Below are 27,193 nucleotides of genomic sequence, written 5' to 3'. Positions count from 1 at the left end.
ATACATATTCAATGCAAAGCTAAGAAAAATGCATTCTTTTTCTCACTTTATAATATAAATATAGGACTACAGCATAAGTAAACACAGATGCACTCCAAATAACCACCACTGTCATTCTAGTTATGAAAAGAGGACAAATTATATTTGCACATCAGATTCAAGATTACACTGCACTTTATGACCTGTAAATGACTAACTACTTTTACAAAATAGTATTTCCATACTGCATCTTGTAAACAGCCTATACACAGATCATCCTAACAACAACAACAACAACAACAACAACAACAAAAAACAGGTTATCAAGAACTTCTGGCAATATTTCTAGAAATAAGTTCACTGCCTAAAATCTGCACATATATATATTATATCTGCTCATTTTTTTTTCTTTCTGGAAAGGATCACATAATAAAGGGTTTCATTTGGGGTTCAGCAGACCCTGTGTTCTCCCTAGAACTACCTAATGCCCACCCCCCACCCAAGATGAGTGGCCATGGATGTTCCCTGCACTTAGTGGCAGGAAACCAGTTTCCTTATCTGAACAGTGGAGACAAGAATATGGGGCTCAAGGACTCTGTTAAGACTAAACAAGATAACTGACGGGAGCCATGCTTTGCACACACCAGAAACTATACAAAAATAGCTTATCCTTTCAAAACCTGGATCTCAGTCTGCCAACCAAACGCTCTACAGAAAATCACTTTTTTTTTCCAGCTTACTTTGAATTTGACCACAGCACCACAACAGAAAACATTTCTAAGACGAGCAGGCAAGTATTGCTGACCTGTGATCCAATGGTCTCCTGGAAACACCGGCCAAGCTGCGTCTTGGCTGCCACAGGATAGATGTGAGGGATGACCTGCTGGTGGGAATATGTCGAGTGTACAGTTTGGGTCTTCTGGGAAGAGGATCCTTGGTAAGAGTTTTGGGATTGGCTCGGTTGAACTTCTTTCGTCTTCTGGCCTGTGGGGCCATCGACCCTGGAGACCTGGTGTATCTGCACAGACGCCTCAGGGGGGTGCTTCACGTGGATGTTGACTATGTTCGGAGGAAATTTCACTGAAACATCAGAAGGAAGGCTTGTAAATCGGGAAGAATCTAAAAACAAACCCAGGTTTTTAAAACATAAAAGTAATTTTTATACAGATACATGTTGATATGCCCGTATACTACGCCCATGGAAATTACGCTCAAGTGTATCTTTTTTGCTGCACAGACCCTAAAACCCTCGAGAATGAAATGGTACATGCACAGTGATGAAGAACGGTAGGGGGTGGCCTAACAGTGACACTGCAAAGTGTGGGGCTTATGACTCAGACTGGGGTGTCTGGCCTGGAGATGGATTTCTGATTTTGATTTGAGCTTCCACTAGAAGCAACAGTGATAGTTAAAGTGGATGGGTCCCTGCCTCCCACGTGACAGACTTGAACTGCATCCCAGGTTCCTGGCTTCAGCCCGGCTCAAGTCTGGCAGGTATCTGGGGGAGTGAGCCAGTGGCTGGGAACTCTGTCTTTCTCATAAAATCGAATTTTAAAGGCAAAATAAAAGATTCTACCTGAATTTATCTGTATATTTTTTTAAAACTTCACAAATAAAGGGAAATTGAAACTTAACACTAACATATTCCTGAGGGAAAAATTACTCTTCAAGAGTCATGAAATTACGAAATTTATGTTGTTTATTGTCATGCTTGCATTCCATCAAATGATAATAGGAAAGACTCAGGGATTTGATTAATATTGAATTCTCACAAAAACTCAAGCCAAGAAATTTAAGAATTTACATTATTTCCAGTATAAAAACAAATCGAGTTTTAAAAGGCACATTTTGTTCCAGAAATTTTACACACACAAACACACGTGCGTGCTTCTTACAGCACACACAAAATTTCATCCTTTCTAGCATTATAAGAAGATTAATTTTTGAAACCTGAGACAAAATCTAGGAGCTGGTGCAGCAGCCTTTCAAGTTAATCCTCAACCTGCAGTGCCAGTATACCACATGGGCACCAGTTCATGAGCCGGATGCTCCACTTTCGATCCAGCCCCCTGCTTATGGCTTACGAAATCAGCAAAGGACAGCCCAAAGCCTTGTGGCACTGCATCCATGTGGGAGACCTGGAAGAAGCTCCTAGACCTCAGCCTTGGTCATCGTGCCCATCTGGGTGGGATACAGAAGATGGAATCTATGTTTCTGTTTCTGTTTTTGTTTCTCTCTCTCAAGTAAAATGAATACATCTTTTAAAAAAAATCTAATATTCAATATTCTGATACAAAGACTCAGATTTTAAATAATCAAAACCAATAATACCTCTCTGACACCTTTTTAACATTTACAAAGATGCCAGGTTTAAAAGAATGAATTAGTCATAGAAAATCTGAGCTCCAAGTGACCTAGTTTACCTTCCTCTATGGATAAACAAATTGAAGTCCAACGTGGTTAAAAAATGGGTAGGAACCAAAACTGCAGTCTTCAAGTACAAAATTCATCAGCGGTGGGAGCTATCAGCTTCCTATGCTACAAAGAGCACAAAGAATACTACCCTGATCATCCATTTCCTAGGTCTGGCCAGACCAGTGCAAGGCATGTTTACCAGCCCGTGGTGCTTTAGCACCAAAGGAAGAACTCAATTTTCTTATTTCCTAGACACTAATCAACTGTGGCCACAAAGCTGGGACCACAGTCTGTCCTCACCGCCCTTGCAGGCCACTAATCATACATTCCTGAATGCTTCAATATCAGCCCTGGCTTTGTATTTATAGTTTTCACAGTTTCCTAGAGGCTGGTGACTGGGGAAAATGGAAACACATAGCTTACCTTTGACTCCTTGCTGGCTAGTCATGGTCAGAGGCAAGGTATGCGTAGAATGGATGACGTGTGTCCCCAGTGCCTTGCCTGGCTGCTGGGATTGCTGGTAAAGTTTAGGGACACTGGCACCATGGAGGGGGATCTGACAGAGTTTTCCCGTGAAATCTGGAGGACACTGACACTTGTCCCTTGAACTGCATTGGCCACCATTCATACATGGAAGATGGCAGATAACTGAAAAGGTAAAAAGAAAATGGAGAGTGTTGGTCAGTTTCTCAAAAGCTTAGGGAAAATCAAGCAACAAAGCCCTCACAACACACAGCCCATCAGATCACCACTATCTTTGGAAACAATGCCAGAAACACTATTATTTGCTTCCGCTTTGTTTCCCTCTTAAGTCATTTATTTCTTTCACAGCCATGATTGTTCTTGCCCGACAATGAAAAGAAACATTCATACAAAAAGCACACCTATAAAGTAGCCACTCAGGATTGTCCATCAAAGTGTCATTCATAGTATTTCTTACAATCTATATGTAGCTTGCCTTCCCATTGACTATGAATTTATTAACCATCTTCCTAAGCTACAAACACCTTGGAAGCAAGAGATAATGGCTGGCTTAGCAAGCTTTATAAACTTGCAAGAGTATCTAGAACACAGGGAAAACTTAAATATTACTGAAGTAATAAATAATGAAACAAAAGAAATGGATGAAAATAATACCTGCTGAAAATATTCTATGTGAGACACTGAACTAAGTGTTCCCCCAGAAAAGGTAGAAAGGTTTCAATGACATGTAACAAGAATATATGGTGTCTGGAAAGTAATAAGATCCCAATGAAACCTGGAAGTAATGGTTATTAGTTTGGAATCTCTTATTTAAAATATAAGACACTAATAGGACAGGCTATCTAGGAGAATTTATGGAGGATTTTTTTTAACAGTTTGTGGCCAGTTTATCCATCATCATGATTCAGACTTCAGCTATCAGAATATATTAATTGCATCAAGTACCAACGCCAGTGCTAGCTTTGGCATGCCAATCATTTCATGGAGGTCAGATGTACATCCTGACCTGTGACTGAATCATGTCACTTTCATTCAAAATCTGTCAATCACCATTTATCCATGAATCAGTTCAGGCCTTATCTCGAAGTGATAAAATCATAGGATGTCTCTCAAGGTCTTCCATCCACTGGCTCACTCCCAAAATGACCACAACAGCCAAACTGAACCAATCTGAAGCCAAGAGCCAGGAGCTTCTTCTGGGTCTTGCATGTGGGTTCAGGATCGCAATGCTTCAGGCCATCCTCTACTGTTTTCCCAGGCCACAGGCAGGGGCTAGATACAAGGTGGGGCAGCCAAGATACAAACTGTCATCTATATGGGATCCTGGCACATGCAAGCTGCTGGGCTATTACACCAGGCCCTTGAAATTTTTCAAAAAGGAAAATGTCATAAACTTTGCCATAAAAAGAATGTGCCCAATACCCTTGAATTTTTGCCATTCGAAACAAAATACTGGAACCTGGCAGGATGGCCCAGTGGCTAAATCCTTGCCTTACATGTACCGAGATCCTACATGGATGCGTTTGTGTCCTGTCTGCTCCACTTCTCATACAGCTTTCTGACTATAGCCTGGGAAAGCAGTAGAGGATAGTTCAAAGCTTTGGGGCCCTGCACTTGTGTGGGCGACCCAGAGGAAGCTCCTGGCCCCTGGTTTCGGATTGATTCAGCTCTGGTCATTGTGGCCACTTGGGAAGTGAACCAGTAAATGGGAGATCTTTTTCTCTGTCTCTCCTTCTCTCTGTAAAACTGTATTTCTGATAAAAATCAATACATCTTGAAGAAAAAAAAAAACTTTAATTCTCACCATTCCTAACATTTTAAGTTACAGACTACTAAAAAACATTAGATCACTATTTTTCCATTTATATTTTTATGACTAAGACTAGAATATTTTTGTTTTGACAGATTTTTAAACATCAGAACTCATACTTTTGGGCTGATTATTAAGATATAAAGTAAAGAATACTCTTGATAGATTAAATTCACATATGCAATCATCTTTTTATAAAGAAACACTAAGTCCTGGTAGATAATTTTAGTATGAACAGTAGTTTGAAATCTAACACAAATTTCTCTAGTTTTATTTAAATCCACTTTTAAGCCCTAAAGATAACTTCTTCCTACAATTATTTCAAGGGTGTGCTAGCAAAAGTTGGTCCAGAAGGAATCCCTGTATTTCAATGATGCCATGTCTCCCTGGTTAGAAAGAAAATTGTTTCTGCTTGAATTATTTCAATCAATAAAGTGCTACTAATAACCATTTATTAATGAGAAATAAAATATCTATTCTCACATTCCAACATTTTTTAAAATCTACATTAAAATGTAAAACTCTTTGCTTGAACTTAATGAATCAATAACTCCTTGTGGCAGGTCATCTTTCCTAACCTGTATCATCTTTTATATGAAAGAAAATGTTAAAATCCCGCAAACTTTGCTTATTCTACTATGAACAGTTTCTTTCTCTTTCAAATGCTGACGCCTCTGTCAAAACATTAGCTAGTCCTGGTTCACCAGGGTTGGTCGTGTTCTATAAAACCTACCCAGGACTCAAAGAAAACAGCCATCTTTTAGGTTGACTGAGAAGCCTGTGGAATGTCAGCTGTAACTCTAGCTATGGCACATATACTTTAGAGAATGTAATCAGCAAGTGTAACACAGAACACTGGCTGAGCAAGCCTGTGACCTCGCCTGCCTGACAGCTTGCTGCTCATCTCTGTAACTTACTATATTGCATCAGATGATCACCTGGGAACTAACACACACAACGAGATATGTGAACCTTCAGCCAGTTATTCCAGAAAGTGTAATTTCATAACAACTACTGAAAGTATCTCACAGCACTACTATAAAAGGCCAAAGCAAGAACAAGGAGGCACAGTGGAAGAGCAAGCTGGAGGTTTTAAACATGTCAAGTGTGTCAACTGCATTCCACCATTCACTATGGTCTGTAAAACAACTTGTGCTCCTCAACAGGCATGACATGATAATATTCATATTCCCTGCCACAAATTGGAACTTAAATTGAATGAATAAATATTAAAGACTTGTATACAAATTGAGGCAAATCACATTCTCTCCACAATTGTACTACAAAAAGGTGCACACCACCTCTTGTTATTGTAGTGCACTATAAAAGTGCTTGTGCAGCTTATTCCCAAAAGGCTTTCTAAGAATGTTCTCAACCTCCCTACAGTGGTCTTCTGGCCACCACGCCTGTGTCTGGCATTCCATGCTAGCAGACAGACCGTTTCAAGTTATTGTGGCTAAGGCAGAAAAGAGAAACCAAACTTTCACCTAAAGAAAAACCTACATCTGCCATTTCACAGAAGAGACACACACAGCCTTTTTATTTGAATAACTACTTATATTTCCCCACTTGTTTCTGATTAGACAAGTAATGCTCCCCTAAAGACCTTCAACATTTTTGTTAATATCCATTGGAGTGTGTGTACACCATGGGGGAAGGTTTTTACATTTATAGAAGATAAAATTTATCACACTCTGAAAGCTTGCAAGTAACAAATAGTGTTACATAAACTCTGAGGCAAAGCGTTTCTCATTTTAAAAACCTATGTCACTCGAAACAACATCAAAAAGAAATAGCAATATCCTTGTCTTTCAATTAAGTACATATCACAGAAATAATCATAGTGGAACTGAAGGCCAAATGATGGTTCTATTCTTCTAGAGTTAGAAGACCCGAGAAGGCCTAGATTACACATGAGCCAAGGAGAGAAGCAAGTGGATCCGTTTTCTACTTATGGATAGCAGAAATTCTTCACTGCTGTGCTGTAAAACTGCCGACCATCATTTCCTGACTATCTGATCCACAGATATCCACACTGATCCACAGACTCAACAAAGAAAGTGCGTGGTAGGCTAGTCCAAAACAACTTGTCCGAGGGGGTCACGAGGAGGTCACGTTCAAGCTAAACCTAAGGAGAGAATCCAGTGATGTGAAAAGTTAGCTGTAGAATATAAAGGAAAAGCAAATAAGAACTAAAATCTGGAGGTGAGAGCTTGGAAAGACCCAGGCGCTGAAAGGAGGCCCATGTCATTGGAGCGTAGAATGCAAGGAAAGTGAGAGCAGCAAGGGTCAGAGACAGATATGGGACATATTCCTGTTTCTTCCCCTGAGGATGTAAGCAGACTTCCAATGTACAGTTGGTGGTAGAGAAAAAGGCATACAATGAATTTAAGAGCAGAGCAGACACAATCGGGAAAAACAAGAAACAGGACAAGGAAACTGTAGCATCCTCTGCTGCATACACACGGAATATGCATTGTCTTTTAAGCACCTAGGTGTCCATTCATATTTATAAATAACTAGTTAGCCAGATACAAGTTCCAATCCTGGCAAGTTTCAGTTAAAATTCATTAACTGTATAATCTTCTTGCAGATATGAGTATTTTTATTTTTAAAATGTGAGTAAAGAAATTAATATTCTTCACAGTACACAGCCCAAGGGAGAGGAATGCTCCCGAGATATTCAAGGGCAAAGTGAATATGCCTCAGAGTTCAAATGCACAAGTCATACCTCCCCTCCAGCCCTCCCCCACCAGTGAACACCTCTTCTCTATTTTTAGGGTATGTATTTATTAGACATCAGATATGAAAAATGTGCACAACATAGTTCCATAATTCTCTTTTTAAAACATTTTCTACTTTTGAGTATATTTTTATACGGATTGGCTTTATCAACATTGGTAGTAAATAGTGCTTTTAAACTCTAGATGAAGAGATTATTTTTCTAAGGAAAACAAGCAAAGCACACTAGATAGGAAATGCTCAAACACAGACCAAAAAGTTAGGGATGGAAAGGAGTCAGTGCAAAGCGCTCCTTCACAGCTTTGACCGCCCAACCTCAGGCCGTTATCTTCCCCAACCAGCATGGGTGCGAGACACCATGACTGACTATGCAGTTATTTACCTATCTGGAAGACCAGAATCGGACAGAAGGGCAGACAAGCAGGCGAGTTTTTTTTTATATTATTTTCCATGATACAATTTTATAGATACAGGGATTTCTCCCATTCACCTTCCCTTCCTTCCTCCCGACTCTCCACTCCCCACCACCACTGTTTTCCCCCATATTACTGTAACAGTACATTCCTTCAACAACAATCACAGTTCTAGCATTCTGCCGTTTAAGTCTATCATGGCATTATGGGTATCGGCAATGGTAGAAAATCTAGTATCACATTGTCAAGGTCTGTTTAACCACTTCATTGGGAGTCCTCCTTTTACTCGGGAGTAGGGATGCATACTGCAATGTATCTTCACTTCCTGATGTGCTAGTCTCCATTATATAGTTCATCCCTGAGAATATATGTATTTACATGTTTTCCTACATATCTACTGACTAACTTATCACATGGCTGCTGAAAGCCAGGACTGCACCTGACCAAACCTAGGAATCTGGAACTTAATCCAGATTGCCCAAAACCGTGGTACCTGCTGCCACCCAGGAAGCTGGCACCAGAAGCTAAGACTGAAACCTAGGTACGTCGACATAGGATGCAGGTGTCTCAAAATAGCATCTTCACTGCTGTGCCAACGCCCTCCTCTGAAGACTACTTTCAACCTTAAGTTTAGTTCATCTGCTCAAATAGGGCAACTGTTTGTAAATTAGGAGACCATTTCATTCTATCCCCACCACCAAATGCTAAGTCCATGGGAGCTAATGCTAAACTAGATATGGATTTCAAAAAATACAAGATCTCAAACTTAACACAAGCAGCAATTGCAAGAATATCATGAATTTTGGAGGCTGATAGGCATTAGTCAGTGCTACCATACTACATTCTAAGTCTCATCCGGAACATATGAAACCCCATCACACACAGAACTCTGAACTTGGGAGGGGACCACACGCCATCTCCATTTTTCTATGCTCTGTATTCATCCTCCTCCTGCCCACAGTTACGCAGACTATCTAACCTAATCAAACTTTACACTTTGCATAACCTAAGCAGCCAGTCATGAAACTGCATTGCGTCTCCTTATCACAGATATTATCAGTGCTACCATCTCCTGTTCATTCCCAGCCAGGAGGTTCTTTCCCCCCATGTACAATATTGCAACATCTGCAGGCTGCAAGAAAGAGTAAACCTGCAAATTCCAGACATATTGAGTTTGTGGCCTCTTCTGGTAAGAATCTTCTGGGGCAAGTGATTTTACTTTATAGATGGTACCATCAGGTGAAGGAAACTACATGCTCTTTTCTATACCTAAAACTTGGGTTCTCAAAACTAAATATCCAATGTGATACTGCAAGGTAAGCCACTGCCTCCAAGGCCAGACCCCATATTTCACAGTGCCATTTCCATCTCCAACTGTTCCACGTGCAATCCAGGACCCTGATCGGTGCCTGGGAAGGCAGCAGAAGATAGCCCAACTGCTGGAACTCTTCTCATGCATATAGAAGACCTGGACCAAGTTCCTGGCTCCTGGATTGGGCAGGCCTTACACCCACGGAGTCATGGACACGGGGAGTGACTCGGGAGATGCAAGATCTCTATCTCTCCGTGTGTGTAACTCTGCCTTTCAAACAAATAAAATCTGAATTACAAAAAAAAAAAGCAACTCTTGGGTCCGGTGTGGTAGCCTAGCAGCTGAAGTCATCACCTTGTACACACCAGGATCCTATACAAGCACCAGTTTTAACCCCGGGAGCTCCATTTCCCATCCAGCTCCCTGCTTGTGGCCTGGAAAAGCAGTCAAGGACACCCCAAGGTCTTGGGATCCTGCACCTTCGTGGGAGACCCGGAAGAAACTCCAAGTTCAGGTCATTGTGATCGCTTGGAGAATGAATCATCGGACGGAATTCTCTCTGTCTCTCCTCCTCTCTGTATATCTGACTTCCCAATAAAAATAAGAAATCTTTAAAAAAAAAAAGGCAACTCCAACCCACTGTTAGTGGGTACAGTGGAATTCAGACTTGTCAGTTTATCTAATACGACCGGCAGTAGTTAAATCCTAAAGAAAACATATCTTGCAATTGTCGACGGTCTAGAAGAGGGCTAGAGCTAATTTGTTGAGTAGTGTGATTTTTAGTTTTACTCAATACACACTGATTCAAATATCAAATTCTTAACTCCTGGCAAAACGGCTAATGAAAAATGACTTAAGGAAATCCTATGAATCCATCAAGCTGGGCACGTGCCAAGGTGCCACACCGTTGTTCAGTGGCTGGGCTTCGTTCCCAGCAGTGCTCCTTTCCTGGGTCATCACTGCATCCACCTGCAGGTAGGCTGTATCCTGGTACTCTCTTCAGTGTAGCTGCAAAGAGCTGTCTCAGAAAACCCCAGTAACACTACTTAAGCCCACGCTAGCCACAGAAACATTCAAAAGAAGCTCTAAAACCTTTTTCAATTTGCTTCTCCGCTCTAATTTACAAATTCTGCCTGCTCTGTTGTGTCTGGAGACCAATTTCCTGCTCCCACCAAGTTCATTAATGTCCACTTTATTTATTTATTTACTCCTCAGCCTCAGGAGAGGTCTTGAGATCAACCTAAATTTAGCATTTTTAAATATTTGCAAAGTCAGAAACCCGACACATATCTGGCTTAAGGGCAAAGAATTGCAATAAAAAAAAAAGTTTCTGACATCATAGCCAGCCCAAATTCTTGTAGTCTACAAAATCTGGTCCAAATATGGGCTCTAAGAAAGAAACTTCCAGAGAAGGGAGGATGCTGACTATTAAGGTTAGACAGACTCCTAGAGACCTCTAGAACTGGGGCAGGCCACAAACAATTTCTATATTATTTGTCACCTGCTCTATAATTATTTATGTCTCCTACTTTATTTTTTTAATATGCAGGAAAGATGCTATGCAGTTATAATCACATACTTCACAGCATAGCAATTTACAGGTAAGAGTTCAACAAAAACTGTTGACCTTATTTTGATTCCCTACAGAATCTAGATGGAATAAACATAGTATAGATCACAGCACTCCAAACCATTCATGCAAAATTGAATTAAGAGATAAATTTGGGGACAGTGTTGTGGCACAGCAAACAAAGCTGCCGTCTTGACATGTGACACTGGCATCCCATACGACAACAGTTTGAGATTTGATTATTCCACTTCCAATCCAACTCCCTGCTAACGCACCTGGGAAAGCAGCAAAAGTTGGTGTAAGTGTGTCCCTGCATCAACATGGGAAAACAGGAAGAAGCTCCTGGCTTCCCACTGGCTCAATTCCGGCCACTGTAGTCATTTGGGGAGTGAACCAGCAGATGCAATGTCTGTCTGCCTTGTCTCTCTAAATGTACCTTTCAAATAAATAGATCCTTTTTGGAAAAGATAAACTTATTTTGATAAAATAAAAATCCTTTTGAAATCCACACAATTTTTATCATATGAATTTTCCTGAACTTTCTTAAGATGCCTTATACCTGTACCAGGTTTAACATTTATTTTCCTCTGCCATAATGTGATTTTAGCATAATGCTACAGAGATATTTCACAATTTGTGTCCATAAAGTGCTAGGGTTTCCATAGAGCAAAGAGGAATCTGCTAAGTCATTTAATTCACCCAATTCATTCTGCACATAAGTAGTGAGGAACAAAGGTTGTGTGCTCAGGATATCATGGCCAGGTAGTGACAGAAAAAGAATGAGGGCCAGGCTTCATAAGCCCTCTGTCAGTATCCCTTCCCACACCAGATCCCAAAACACAGTCCCATGACAAGCCCATATTTCAGGCTTCCATGGTCCATTTGCTTTTTATAACTTATAGCAAGGCCTGGTAACAGAACCCTGAGGTCGCAGGGCTTGGCTCAGTTGCTGTTTGAAATTCGCAATCTTTTTCAGGAATCTCAATAGATCAGTTGGCCCTGCCATGGTGTGAACATGTATCCCCAAATTTCAAGTCTTGCAAGTCTTAGTCCCCAAGTCATGTGGGTGATATTTCAGAGTTGGGATCTCTGTGACAGTCATGAAGGCATACTTCTCATAAATGGATTAATCTATTCATGGATTAGTGTGCTACCACGACAATGTTCTGGTGGATACAGTGAGCCTTCTCTGGTTCACATGCTACCTCACCAGATGCTGGGCAGGTGCCAGAGCCATGATCTTGAAGTTCCCAGCCTCCAGAGCAGTGAGCCAAACAAATCTCTGCTATTTATAGATTACCTTGTCTGTGGCATTTGATTATAATATCAGAAAATGGGCTACTGCAATTTACTTTTCTGGCTTTAACAGGAGCACAGACACAATATAATGAACCATCTTCACTGAAAAAGTGGTTAAGGAGTATTTCCAACACCATATAAAGTTCTATTGCACAGTGCAACCTACCATCTGGCCCCTTCATCCCAGTGAGGTTAGAAGACTCACAGTTCAAACAACAATGTTTACTCACTCAATGCATATTCAGCATCTGTTCACTATAGGTCAGACACTGCTCTAAAATTTGCAAACATCAGTAATCAAGACAGGCTAGAGGCACCAATAGCACTTTCTCAAAGCCCATGAGGCAAAGAACAGGACAGGGTTGGACAAGGAGCTCTCTCTCACTTCCGAGTGCCCAAGCATGTCTCCAGAACATTGCAAGAGCGTGTCAAGTATGGCACATGTGCAGGGCAGTGGTGGACTCCTGTAGGGCACTGGATGAGAAAACCCAGGCAGACATCCTGTGGCTCATCAGCAGGTAGGGGATGGGAAGTACTCCTGGGGAATCCTCAGAAATATCACCTGGGATGCAAGGGGCTGTGAGATAAGAGCAGGAGGGCTTTAAGGCACACAATGAGGTATCATCATGATCATTCCGTGCAACTACAAACTAGTACAGTCTAGTGGGATACCCAGGCTATGCTTCCCATCTGCATTCTCCTGATGCTACAGAGCCTCCAGCCTGTCATGGGTATGCATTGCCAGAGAGCTTTAATAATTGGTATTGTAATAGCTATATCATATTCCATTAAATTGAGCATAGTAAATTACATAATCATTCTTCCGTTCTTTGCTTAGATTGTGGTTTTTAAAGATTTATTTACTTATTAGGGAAGGGAAGGGAAGGGAAGGGAAGGGAAGGGAAGGGAAGGGAAGGGAAGGGAAGGGAAGGGAAGGGAAGGGAAGGGAAGGGAAGGGAAGGGAAGGGAAGGGGAAAAAAGAGATAATCTCTCATCTGCTGGTTAGCTCCCCAAATAACTGCAGCAGCCAAGGCTCCGTCAGGCGGATCTAGGAGCCTACACAGATGGCAGATTCCAAGGGTTTAGGTCTTCATCTGCTGCTTTCCCAGGCACATGAACAGGGAGCTGGCTCAGAAGCAGCATATCTAAGTCTCAGAAAGGTTCTCTGATGTGAATGCTGACTTTACAAGCATCAGCTTAATCCACCCAGCATCTATTGGAACTGTGACAGATAAAGCTGCAAGGGGCATCTTTGGGCATATAGTTTTTGTTTGTTTATTTGGTTTTGCTTCTTAGGGATGATTTCCCCACACGTTCAGTTAATATTCATTGTAGTTCACACTAGGTAGTATACTAGAGTACACTGGGCAAAAAAACAGTCAGCATGCATGAGTCAATGAGGTTACCATAACTGCCTCAATTATCACGAAGACACAGAGCGTGATCACTAAGCCTACACCAAGACAGTAGAAACTGGGGCAAATTATTGAATGCTTTTCTGCCTTTTGCTCACCCGTAAAATGAAGATGATAACTGTATCCAACTCGAAGTGCTGTGTTGTGGTTTGTGTCAGTTTATATATTCACAGTACTGAGAACTCAGCCCTACTGAGCACTGAGCAAATGTCAGCCATCACCATCAACTGTGTGATTATCCTGGCACAGTGCAATGTGAACATACAAAAGGCGAAGCCAAACCCACACACTGGCCAGGAAGGGATGTGATATGCTTACAGCTCGTCAGGACGTGCAACATAGCACATGCTGTTTCATTCACTGCCCTTCCTCGGACTCAGTGGAGCTGCAGAATTGCTGAGTGGGTTAACAGAGGATTTTTCCAAAGAGAATATGTCATTAATACCAGTAGCAGTATATTAACACGTCAAAGTCACATCTATCTTGTTACAATTGGATTTTAAATGATTCCTGCTAATTTACTCATTTAAAATAGTAACTTCGGGACCGTAAATCTATACTTTCCATAACTAGAAGCATTTTAGCATAGTGCAGATTCTACATGTCTTTACTGAAGACCTTTGATGCTTCTCTCCATACTTCAGGGTTTGTTTTTTCCTTGTTTGAACTGTATCCTAATCCAGATATTTTACCTATGTCTTTCACTTTTAATCATTTTTTACTTGCTGTCCTGGCAGAGTTTTTTTTTTCCCAGTATTTTTGAAAGGCAAGAAAAAAACAAAGAGACAGAGAAGCAGGGAGGCCTCCCACAAACCAATTCTCTCCCAATGCCAGCAATGACAGGGATCGGGTGAGACCAAAGCCAGCAGCAGGAATTCAATCCAGGTCTCCTAGACGCTTGGCAAGGCCCCAGCTACTAGAGTTGGCATCTGCCTCCCACGGTGTGCCTATGAGGTTGGCCAACCTCAGGAGCACAACAAGGACTCCAACCGGGCCACACGTGATACAGGATGCCCTCGTCACCAGGTCCGAGGCCCGGGCCCTTATGCTGGCTTTCTGTGAGTACTACATCCTAAGATTTCATTTGTCCTTTTCATGAAATTAGCCTTACCAATCTGTTTCCTGAGTTCATCTGGCTTAGACACACCATATGGCCTGTTTACACAAACAAAGGTATCAGCTCTCTTCTCTGCAGCATGTTCTGTTGCTTCCATCCCTTCAAGGCTACTGCCCATCCAAGGATCTGATCAATAACCCATTTCATGCTAGTGCTTTGGGTTATTTTCTCTACTTTCCTGCTTACTTAAAATGTTCATACGCAATGATTTTAACTCAGTATAATAATATGGTTTGTAACACTGATTCAAATGTCTTAATATTAGCTATTACATAAAGCTTCCTTTCCCCCTCTTTAAAACAAGCGGTTATTCTGAACAGAGATTTCAAAGGAAAATGGGAGGCATACAGTGAAAGCGAAGAGGAATACACTTGGCAGTGTAGGGTGAAGTTAGGGAAGGGAGAAAGAAGGAAGAATGTGGTAAGAAAAAAAAAAAAGCCAAGACCTACTAGGACTAACAAAAGCAGAGAAACATTCCCAATGGGACATGAAAGAAGAAACATACTGGGTAATAAAATGAAATGGGGTCTGTAAAATTCAGTCAGATGCCAAAAGGAATAAATTCTGGGTAGACAATGTTTGGGAGCCCCTATTATAAACAAAAGTCTGCATGGCCCGTCAACAGCTTCTTCTCTTTTCACCGTCCACGGACCATTTCTTTCCCATGGCTCCCTCCTAACGGTGCTACCACAGCCAAGGCAGATTTTTCTCTGTCCTGGACTTTCTTTTTCCAACAACAGGGATCCCTTTCAGTCCTTTCTTCTCAGCAACAAGTTGTCACTGACCAGCATGCTCATAGGTGAGGCTGAGATATAATGCAAATGTCAAATCCGCTTTAAAGCATCGGCATTTGGCCAACTGGTATAAGACTTTGGTTGAGACACCTGCTTCCCGCATCAGTCCCTGGGTTCATTGCGTAAGTTCAACATCCAGCTCTGGTTTCCTAACTTGAGTTTCCCACTAATGCATATCTCGGGGGGGGGGGGGCAAGGATGACTCAAGCAACTGGATTCCTACCATCCCTATGGGAAATCTGAACAAGTTTCTAGCTCCCAGTTTCAGCCCCATCTAACCCCCACCTGTGGTAGGCTTTTGGAGAGGGAAGCAGTGGATGAGAGCACTCTGTCTGTCTCTCCCTTTCTCTCTCTTCCGCCCTTTCTTTCTCCCTCACCCTCACATACAGTAATTGAAGTTTTTAATCACCATGTGTGTAAGGACATATTCATTTCAACAGTTATGGAATAGCTTCTACAGCCACTGGGAAGACAGACCTTTCAAAATCTCACCCTCACATCTTTCTAAATATCTGAATTGGAAAATCTTTGGGCAAGAAAATCAGCTCTTGAGGACTTCTTTGCATGCTGAAGAAATCAGACTAATTATGACCTTAAAAATCTCCATGTGGCAAAAACTCCCAGGGAAAACTGGTCCTGGAGATCCTGGGAGACTAGTAGGTAAGCTACCTCAACAACTGATGGGTTTAAAGTCTCGGCCACAGTAGCAGAATAAAAAGTCTAGAGATGTTGTAAACTGCTAAGAATAAAAAGTGGGCTGAGGGCCCAGTGCGGTAGCCTAGCAGCTAAAGTCCTCATCTTGCTCACACCAGAGTCCTATATGAGCACCAGTTCTAACGCCGGCAGCCCTGCTTCCCATCCAGCTCCCTGCTTGTGGCCTGGGAAAGCAGTCAAGAACAGCTTAAAGCCCTGGGACCCTGCACCTTCGTGAGGGACCCAGAAGAGGCCTTGGACTCCTGGCTTTGGATCGGCTCAGCTCCAGCATTTGCAGTCACTTTGACTGAATCAGACAGAAGCTCTTTCTCTCTTTCCTCCTCTCCTTATATCTGACTTTACAATAAAAAAGTAAAATAAATCTTTAAAAAAGTGAGCTGAGTAACCAACTGAGAACTGTTTTTGGATTTATCAGTTTATACTTCAGTTAATAATAAAAAATAATTAGACACTGATTTTTTTTTCGCTCCTTTCCCTTCTGGATCTTAACTGAAACTGACATTAGAGGTCAAGGAACGGCTTTTGAGAAAATGGGCATTTACACGAGTAGTTAACGTACTGCTCAAGGCACCTGTAACCCACATTGCAGGACCGGGGTTTGATACCCAACTCCGTTTCCCACTGCAGACTCCAACTTCCCGATAATGCAACCCTAGAACATAGAAAGTTCTAGAGGTTGGATTCCTGCCATTAAAGTGGGAGATGTGTTGTGTTTCTGGTTCCTGGCTTTGGTCCAGCACCGTCTCCGCCAGGTGGACATCTGGGGAGTAAACCAATGAATGACAGTCCTCTGTCTCCACTTTCTTTCTTCTCCCCATATACTTTTCAAAAACACTGACTCTTCATAAATGCTAAACACAATTTGCAACACTACATGGCAAAGTTTGTTGTAAAAGTCATTTAGCTTTTTTACATCGTAATCCAGCCTATTTATTTTACACAGAATCCACTTTCTGATCTCTTAGCTATGAAAGAATAGCGAGAATGTGTGAAACTAGAAGGCGACTGGTAAACCATCTCATCCATCAGACGGCAACAGAGACGCCTAAACAATTTCAAACTTGATAACTCTGAGATACAGACTCTTCTGCATTAGTAGTTACTTGCATCAATGTCCTCTTTCCTTCAAAACTTTTCTGCATTCCCAAAAGAAATCAACACGAGTTCACGGCAGAAAGGCTCTTCCCGACCTGGGATCTGGTTGGCGTAGACTTGTCCAATGCCATTGCTTTCATATTCTCTTCAGCTCCCGTCACACTCCCCACACAGCCTCCTGTGCCCACTCCCTGCACTCTCCTACCTGGGTGGTGGCACACAGACCCTTCATCTTCCACCCAAACCACAACCCCACTCTACTGCTACTTCTGCTTACACATTTCCTCCCAGTTACAGGGCCTTCTCCTGATGACGCCAGGGCAAAGCTGGTAATTCCCATTTCCTGCCACACACTGGGAAAGCATTGATGCATCAGCTCAGACAGAACTGAACTGTAATTATTCAGGGATGTTCCAGTCTACTCTAAAAGGCCATGAGCTCTAGAAGGAAAAAGACCTTGTCTTCAAGTCCTTGCCTTTTCCAGTTGCTCATCCCTAGAGCTTAGAAAAATGCCTTAGCACATGGAAGGTAAAAATGAAATGCTTTAAGGGAATAAATGAGCTTTTAAGAAAACACATTTTTAAAAAATGACAATCAATTTTGTATTTCATGTTCTCATAATTTGCTTTCCAATGCCTTAAATGTCTTATGTAGCACTAAGTGGGCAGTCAGCATTATACTAGTGATTCAGTTTCATTGAGTTTCATCTTTATTTTCATAAAAACAATTCTTTCTGTGCAATCAATTTTGGTCAGTTTATTCAGTTTTGAACCAGACAATGCAACTTCAGGACAGAATCAAAAGAAACGACTCCTCATAGGAACACAACACAAACCTGCAAACACCAGGTGTAGGTTGACTAAAGATACAGGGTACTCCTTTTTCGGCTATGAGTTTTCAGCATGCCACTGGCATCAGTTAGGGTAGTTTTAAAAGGGGAGCAGAGGGTGTCAGTTAATTTGGAGAGCCACTTATATGGAGATTACCTTGAAAGCTCCTACTGCATTTTTAAAAATCACACAGCAGAACTTCCCAGGGTCAAACGCTAAAGCTATTCAAAGCCACAAGATGCATTACTGATGGACAAGATGAGCCAAGATGTCTCCTTCCATTGAACTTAAACAGCTTAATATGTCAAGTTTAGGTTATTCAAATATGCCAATTCATTCCTCGGGGCTCCATATATATTTCCTGAATCTGGAACATTCCATTAAATCAAGACAATATGTATCACAATTGGCTTCCTGGAGATAATTCCTTCTAATCCTCAGGATTGGTCTGTGAGCCTGTTTCTAATTAACTCTCTGGAGATGGTGCTCTGACTCCGAAGAAGCCGTCCTTTGTAACACCCTAGTGTATACCTTTATCCTCAGTTACCATAATAAAACAATCAGAGGTCTAGATTTTATGCAGGATAAGAATCAGAGACATGGAAAGAAAGTAAATTAAAACTACCATCATTAATCAGGACTAGAAAAATTTCCAAATCCCCCTGGCAACTCTCCTAAGTAAACCAAATATCATCAGAGAAACTACTTGGGTATACGCAGAAGAATTTCAGAAACTTTCCCTCGTACTCCTCCTATTTCTCTTTCTCCATTCCTTTTATGGCTAGATTCCGAAGTTATGGCAGCTACATAAAGATGTTTTGATCCAGAATTAAAATGTACCACACAATGAATTTCTATTGATTTGGAATGTTTTTACCACCTATAGAATTAATCTCGTCCTTAGGAACTAAAAGAATCCCAATACACTGATTTCAAAGTGAAGTTCTGTAATGTATAGCAGTTCTGATCCAAATGACGAGGATGTTTCTCACAGAAGGATGTGTGTCCACTTTGAGAGAGGCTATTATGTAAGAAGTAATCTCAAATTAGGAAAAAGCTAATGAGAGAAGACATTTTATAATTTTTCCTTTTACTAATATGCTTGATATCTCCAAAGCTTGAAAACCAGAGCTTTCAGATACTTATCTTCACAATTCAGTTGAAATACATTTTTACTAGTATACTTCCAGAATTCTGTTAGTTCCCTCCTTAGACATGAATAATTTAAACAAACTTTACCACAATTCATATTTTATAGCTCAAACTTTTATTAAGAAAAAGACCCAGCCTGCTAAGAGTAATTTCTGAATACAGTTCAATCATCCTTGACACAGAAGTGTAACATACAAGTTTAAAGGTTAGTGTGCCAAGGTCAGTCTTGTTGCACAATAAGACTGCTAGCAATAATGCCAACGTCCCATATGGGACCCAGTTCAAGTCCTGGCCGCTCCCTGATAATGATCTCAGAGAAGCAGCTGAAAATGGTCCAGGTGCTTGTGCCCCTGTACCCATGCAGGAGACTTGGAAGAAGTTTCTGGATCCTTGCATCAGCCTGGCTCATTCCTGATCATTGTAGTCAACTGGGGAGTGAACCCACAGATGGAAGATCTCTGTCTCGCCCCTCTTCTTTCTCTCTGTTACTCTGACTTTCAAATAAATAGACCTTAAAAAAGTAACACCTAGTATGTCAAAAGACCCCTGAACCAGAAGCTAACAAATCTTAGTTCTAGTTATTCACCTGCACGTCACAGATGAATGAAACCTTGAGCAACTTCATTCAGCTTCCTGGAACTCAGCTTGTTAACTGATAAAATGACAGACCTAATTTATTTATTTATTTATTTATTTATTTATATCTATTATATACAATAGTACATATTTGTTATAATTTCTATTATGTAATGTATTTTATTATATAATAGCACATGCGTATATACAAATACAATATTGTAATAGACTGGAATGGTTTAACATGTACTAAACATATTTTTCCTTTTCTATGCTTTTTAAATACTAACTGCTCATTTACACTGTTGATTCACTTCTTAAAAAAAAGAGCAAAACTTTTGGATCATTCATCTCCTCTTGAATATGAGGTTTCTACCACTATTGGAGGGAAAAGTGGGTAAATTTACATCCTCTTCCTCATCTTCATAAGGGATTTCTGTTAGACTCTGGCTTCTTGTAGGCTGATGAAGATCCAAGCAGATGCAGGACAGTGAATCTTACTTTTCATGACTACGTGTCATCAATATGGTCTAGATTAGGAAAGCTTCAACTTCATTCAAGGACAAGATCAAAATTTCTACTTTCACCATTAGTGTAAAACTCTGAGTTCTTATGAATAAAATGGAAAATTCTGGCTTTCTAGTGCTACACCCCATGGAAAAAGAAAAAAGCACAAATTGATAGAATTTTCCAAGTAATTATTGCTTATATGGTCTTGACATGGAGACAAAATTCCAAAATCAAATGAGAAAATAGTTATTAAAGGCAATTTTTTTAAATCTTAGGATGTTGTTTGACCAATGTGTTTATGCTCATTTATTACTTATGACTCCACTGATGCACATCTAAGCAAGTCCAAGTTTATTAAATAAACACAAGGAACTGATAAACATTACCCTGGATTATAGCACCTTAAATTCAACACTTCAGCTACAATGGGGTAAACAGGATGACACCACCATCTCCCATCAATTTTTCCTGACAAAACACAAATGATTTACCTGTGACTATCAGTGTATTATCAAAATGATGAATCTATTAAGTAACATCCACAGCATATGTTTCTCAGGCTTCTTTGAAGCTGTCAAGGAATACTAACAAGTACACGCACTTTTAGCACACTATCACAACCCCTTCAGAAAGAAGCAATTCAAAAGTCATGGTGGAGAGAGAGCTGTATGAGACCTAATGATCAGACAATGGTAACGATCAGAACAGATTATTCAGTCATGAACCAAGTGATTCACAATTCCCAAGACTATCTTTAGTAGAAGCTATTATCTGAGCATGCAATCCAATGCAGACACTTTAATTTGCCTAATATCACACCAATGAAAGATTACCACATTCAGGCGCAGGCTAAATCTTCGCCTTGCAACCACAAGGGTCCCATATGGGTACCAGTCCATGCCCCAGCTGTTCCATTCCCCATCCAGCTCCCTGCTTGTGGCCTGGCAAAAACACTGGAGCATGGTTCAAAGCTTTGGGACCATATTCACATGAAACACACCAAAGAAGCTCATGGCTTTGGATGGGTTTAGCTCTAGTCATTTCAACCACTTGGGGAGTTACTCCGTGGGTGGAAGAGCCTTCTCTCTGTATCTTCTTCTGTGTATCTACCTTTCCAATAAAAATGAATAAATCTTTAAAAAGATCACCACTTTCCTGCTTTGTTAATGAAATAATATGCATTAGCTCCTCGAAGTTAACACATTTAGGACATGAAAGGGCTGGAAGTTAACATATCTACTTCCAAAGGTTTTAAAGCCAGAACAAGGGCTCTTCACAAAGCTCAAAGGGAAATGAAATGAAATGTTGTTTATTTGGGTGCAAAAACTTCTGAAATCTATGCACTGTGTTATCCTACAAGGCCTCTTCTATGAACTTTTTGAAGACCCTTCTATCAAAATGATTCATCTACCCATATGAACACATTAGCATCAGGCCTGCACAAAGATTCACTAAGGAATCTGCCTATCTGATTTCCATATAACCAAAATAAAAGAAGCATACTGGGGTGAGCAGTGTGGCCCAGTGGGTTAAACTGCAGCCTGCAAGGCCAACATCCCACATGAGTGTTCAAGTCCTGGCTGCTCTACTTTTGACCCATAGTGCTGATCATGTGTTGGGGAAAGAAGATGGCTGAAATATTTATGATGTTCTCACTCATAAGTAAGACCTTCCAAACTGTAGCTATCCGAATAGAGCTCCAGACTTCCTGCTTTGGTCTGTTAGAGAGTGTCCCGGTGGATGCAGCTACTCACTCACGGTTTTTGTCACTGCCTTACCAATAAATAAATAACTACTACTACCAACCGTTGGTCTTCTGCTCTTTCACAGGATCTTACAGTTGTATTCATTACCTACTCTCCTTATAGCAATTGTGTGTGTGGTGTCATTTTACACCAAGTTATAGAACTGCGATTCTGAAGCATTTAGTATTCTCCTAGCCCGCTGTCAAGACATGGCAGAGTCATTATTCAAATTCAACCATGCTACCTCCAAAATGCACAAGGTGTCTTGAGAGATCAGAGGAGGTGAGGGAGTGGTTCAAGGGACAGAATGGCCCAGTCTTCACTGTCGTCTGTCAGAAGTTTCCATAGGAACCTTGGCTATGGGGGCAGGTGCTGGGCTCTCTCCTACAATGAAATTACAAACCTGCCATCCCTTTTCTTTGACCTAAATGCAGACTCTGAATCCTTCTTAACACACTGCATGGTTCAGCCACAGATACTGTACAGGAGAAAATCAAACTGAAGCATCTCAAGGACCAAAAATAATGAGGCAGAACTAATTGTTACTGATTACAAAGGCCAAACATCTTGACTATGGTCTGCTGTATAGTATCTAGCTACTCTCAACGGGCTTTAAAACTGCCTGTTTTTATAGTCAGTCAGCCCACCTGTAACTGAATTCCCATTTTGTTCAATTTATCGTACTAATCATTATTACTGGAACAAAATAAGGAGATGTGATGCCCCATCTGTAAAAGGTTAGAGGCAAGCTAGAGGAAACCAAACTTACACAGGCATTCAAGCTCTTGTGAGGGCCACCCAAGGACGCTGACACAATCAATCAAAATATTCCCTTGGAAGCAGCGTTGCCCTAACCACATGAATGACCCGCTCAAAATCATTCCAAGGCGCTCGGATTCCACGAAATTCAACTGCTGCTATTCGTCTAACAACAATTAAAAGGCAAGTCTCCTCAAGACCCTAATAAATTTTCTTTATGTGGCTACAGAAATGGGAATCATCCACAATAGTTATTTTTCACAGTTGGATTCCTCCTCTGGATTGAGTATACTAATTCAATAGACCTCAGTTTTGTACTCAGTAAATGGAAATGGCACCTCCACTGTTCTCAGGGTGAAGAGAAACCGTGGGTGAAATACCTAAAGTTATGCTGGGTACTCAGAAGGCACTTGGTAGCTCCTCGTGGTCTTCCTTTGGGATTTTTCTTTCATCTTATAGGCCTGCTCATTGTCGTTAAGGAAGTTTCAGTATCCTAAACTGGATCAACTCAGACCCCAGGAGGTAGAGTAAGTGAATTAGTCTATTCTCGGTTGCTATAACAAAATGCATGAAGTTGAGCACTTATCAAGAAAAGGGCTTTATTTGGCTCACAGTTCTGCAGGCTCGAGAGTATGTTGCCAGCTTCAGAAGGGCTTGGCCAGACAGCACCACATGGTCAAAGTATTCATAGAAGAGATCACATGACAAGACAGGGAGCCAGAGGCCAGAGAGGGACCATCATCTTGATCTCCTGTCAGCAACCAGTCCTAGCAGCACACTGAGAAATCAGCACTAACGCATTACAAGGATGATACCCCCCCAAATACAGCAAGAAGTATGTAGCTCTAGCTGCTCAGTAGAGACCTTTAAACAGAAGCACAACCATTAGACACCTTTCTTGCTTATTATTTAAAACTATTATTGAAAGAGTTGCTGTTACCTATATTGTAAAAACTGGGGCTGGTGTTGTGGCACAGGAGGTAAAGCTACTGCTTGGGGTGCCAGAAACCGAGATTGGCGAGGAGTTGGCTCAAGCCTTGGCTGCTTTGCTACAACTTCAATTCCCTGCTGATGCAAAGGCAGAAGAGGTCCAAGTGCTTTGGTTACTGCCACCCAGAGGCAAGACCCAGATGGAGATCCAGGCTGCTGGCTTTGGCCTGAGCTGTCACGTCTACTGCAGTCATTTGGGAATGAACCAGCAGATGCTTCTCAATGTTTCTCCCTTTCTCCATTCCTTTGCTTTTCAAAAAACCCTAACAGTCTTTTTAAACATTTTTTTTAAAATAACTTAAAAACAGCTTAATGTACAGGAACAAAGAAAAAGACATAGAAGAGAAAAGGGAAACCTTTTTCCTTGGGCAACAAAAACTGATGTTCCATTCAAAGGTATGACTCAGGAGGCCTACGAGGTGAGGGCTGTTACTTCAAACTCCACAGCTTGGTTACATAGCTACTGGAGGTACTGGGCTTCAGCTTCATAGCAAGAACAAAGTCCAAAGGGATTATCATCATTAATGCACTCATAGCAAAGAAGGGCCTCTATTTTGGATCTGTGCCAGTATACTCCTGAGTCGTGGAACCACGGGGACAAGCAGATAAATCAGGATCCAGTCGAGGACACAGAGAGGGTGTGAGACACTGTGCAGCTGTCAGGACTATAGCCATGGTCCACCCGGCCAAGGCTTTGTTCTCGCACTCAGAGCAATGTGCTGGGGGCTGGGATGACCAGGCCCAAAGCCCCCAACATTCCTGACTCACTACATCCTGTCTCATCTCAAGACAAAAAGTGCCAACAGACATTTCCATCTTACCATCACTGAGCTCTCCCAAGCATGCTTCCTGTATCATTCTACAACGTGCTAGATTGAGAATATATCATGGGCAGTACAAAAGATGCAACAAGGTATACACTGCCCATCTCCATTTTGATGACCATGGGTTTTGGTCATCCCAGCTATTGAACATTTATTCTTTTTGGAGGAGCAGGGGTAGAGTGAAGGGGACAAGACAGGAGGACAGGAGAGGATCCTTTGACTTGCAGTGTTTTAAAAGAGTCCGTGCCAGATTCCAAAAAGTCAGAGTGTCCTGGGCAATGTGTGTGAATCACTGGAAAGAATCTTGCACTTTCTGGCTAGAAGGTGACTCCTTTGATAACCACAATGGCAATGAATCATAGGTACTTTATGACTCGACTTCCTCTCAATGATCTAAGAAAACACTCTTTGGGATCCCTTCCAGGAACAAGCCAAAGAAAAGTAAGTCTTCACTTATTTTTCCCTCACTTTTTTCTCTGGGTTAACTTCGGAAAATGACACCCAACTTTCAGCAGGCACTAGGAAGCCTTCAGCAGTCGGGATGAGCGGATAACCTTGCCATTGCCCTGGTGTATTTCTTCTGCATAACTATTACCATTTTAAATTGCTCATCACTGGATGCCTGGCTTTAAGTATTCTCTACCTCAATCTGTTTGAAATTTACATAGCATAATCTGCATCCTCTTCTGCCATAGAAAGCCTTACCCTAGGATGCAGGAATACTGTTTCTCTTAGATCAGAATATTCCGTCTTGAGAATGGTCATTCCAAATTTTCCCAGTTACCCATGATTTGCATCCTCGTTCCATAAGTGTGGGAATACGAAAAATACATCAGAATTTGAGCAGCTGGGGCAGAAAACTTCTGATATTCCTCTCATACACATCAACTGTTATTAGTAATCTTGTCACAGACGGCCTCTCCAAATACCCTGCAGATATAAACAATTTACCAAAGCAGCCTCACTTCACATGGAATTAGAGTTAGAAACTGGGTCTGAATGGAGGCTCTGCTAACTAATCTTGAAGGAAGGATTTCTTTCTCTGGGCCATATACACATAATGAATCTATACAACAAAATCTGCATAATGATCTGTAAAATGAAAAGGGCCATGGCCCTTGTGGAACACGGGTTTAGCCATCACTTGGATTGCCTGCATCCACATCAGGGTGCCTGGTTCAAATCCTGGCTACTCCACTTTTGATCTAGCTTCCTGCTATTGCATCTGGGAGATAGTAGATGATGGATCAAATACGTAAGTAGGAGACTTGGCTATTCTGTGGCTCCTGGCTTTGGTCTGGCCATCGTGAGCACCTGGAGAGAAAACCAGTAAATGTAAGGGCTGTCTCTTTCTCCTTCAACTTTCCCATCTTCATTTTTCTACCTCTCCACCCACTCTTTTCACGCTCCCAACATTCTTTCAAGTAAAATAGATACTTTCAAGAAATAAGGGCGACTGAGACCTTCTCTTAAGCTACTCTCAGTTCTAAAGGCCCCCATTATGCTGTTTTGTAAGTTTAATGCTCACCAGAAAGTACATACCAGTTATATTTTAATACCCATCACTTACACATTACATTAAAATACATTCAGAATAAAATTCAATGCATTTAAATGTTGATCTTCTCAAACAGATGCTATGTGGTGATCAAACAGCAAACAAAAGCACTGAACTTTCCAACATTGCTCTGCCGATCATACAGCACTAGTAACAATCACGTCTCACATAACCCTTACAACAATCCTACCAAGTAGGTGTCATCCTTCCCATTCTGCAGGTGGAAAATAGTCCACACAAGTGTATGGCTAAGACCCAGACAAGACAGCAGATTCAAAGAACAGCTTGAATCGCCCTATAGCTCAACTATGCCAAGTAGAAAGGAGGAGGATGTCATGGGCACATCCACTGTAGTCTGAGATGCCCCTGAGGCTTCCTGCCAAGCCTGGGACTGAGAAGTGTTCAGAAACTACACCATGAATCAGGCAGACAGAATCCTGGGAGTCAGAGATCTGATTTTGCAACCCAGTTGTGTTACTACCTGTTTGCCCTGAAGCCAGAGGCAAGTTACTCAGCTTCTCTAGTCCAGTGCTTCCTCATCTATACTATCCTCAGCCTCACTGCTTCATCATTCAGGACAGCACTGTAAGACTAAGATTCCACACAAGGTTCCTAACACAGTGCTGGGCACACAGAAGACACTCAATGTCAGTAACTGTTACTCATTTAGGATTTCACATCCTCTCCAACACATCTCTTTAGTACTCACAAAAATCAGAATTTAACCTTTTCCCCTTAGGCATATGTTGTTAAGGATTGAAAAGAAGAGCTGATGAGAGGAAGATAAATTAGGTATTTTTAAAATGATTTTTTTAAATGTTATAAAAATCCACTTCCGCATAAATTTTGTAACAAAGAAATGATAAACCTAATAGAAAATTTTTTTGTGTGTAGACCTAAATAAAAAGAACAAATAGTTCCAGTGACAGCAATCTAGCAGAAAAGACGGAGAGGGAAGAATAGTGCAACTTATGGAGCATGAGTTCTCAGCCAGGGGTAATTTTAGCCTTCACAGGCACTTTGGCAATGACTAGAGACACGTTTGGTCATTATACCTTCAGGGCGATTGCAATCTAATGAGTACAGAGCAG

General features: G+C 41.3%; 1 protein-coding gene across 10 annotated transcripts in view; it reads right to left on the bottom strand.

Annotated features, from left to right (window-relative positions):
• LTBP1 (latent transforming growth factor beta binding protein 1) overlaps positions 1-27,193 on the bottom strand; it is a 396,687-nt gene that overhangs the window by 173,754 nt on the left and 195,740 nt on the right. For all 10 annotated transcript variants that reach the window (XM_040993049.1, XM_040993050.1, XM_040993058.1 and 7 more), the window contains 2 exons: positions 2,818-3,042; positions 785-1,059 (listed from right to left, as the gene is read on the bottom strand). In XM_040993049.1, the coding sequence (XP_040848983.1) occupies positions 785-1,059; positions 2,818-3,042 (500 nt within the window). The remainder of the gene's footprint in view (positions 1-784; positions 1,060-2,817; positions 3,043-27,193) is intronic.

Source organism: Ochotona curzoniae, unplaced genomic scaffold (assembly GCF_017591425.1).
Source record: "Ochotona curzoniae isolate NIBS_2020 unplaced genomic scaffold, NIBS_Ocur_1.0 contig_883, whole genome shotgun sequence".
Classification (NCBI taxonomy): Eukaryota; Metazoa; Chordata; class Mammalia; order Lagomorpha; family Ochotonidae; genus Ochotona; species Ochotona curzoniae.
Note: the sequence above shows the minus strand (reverse complement) of the source record. Positions and strands in the feature narration are given on the sequence as shown.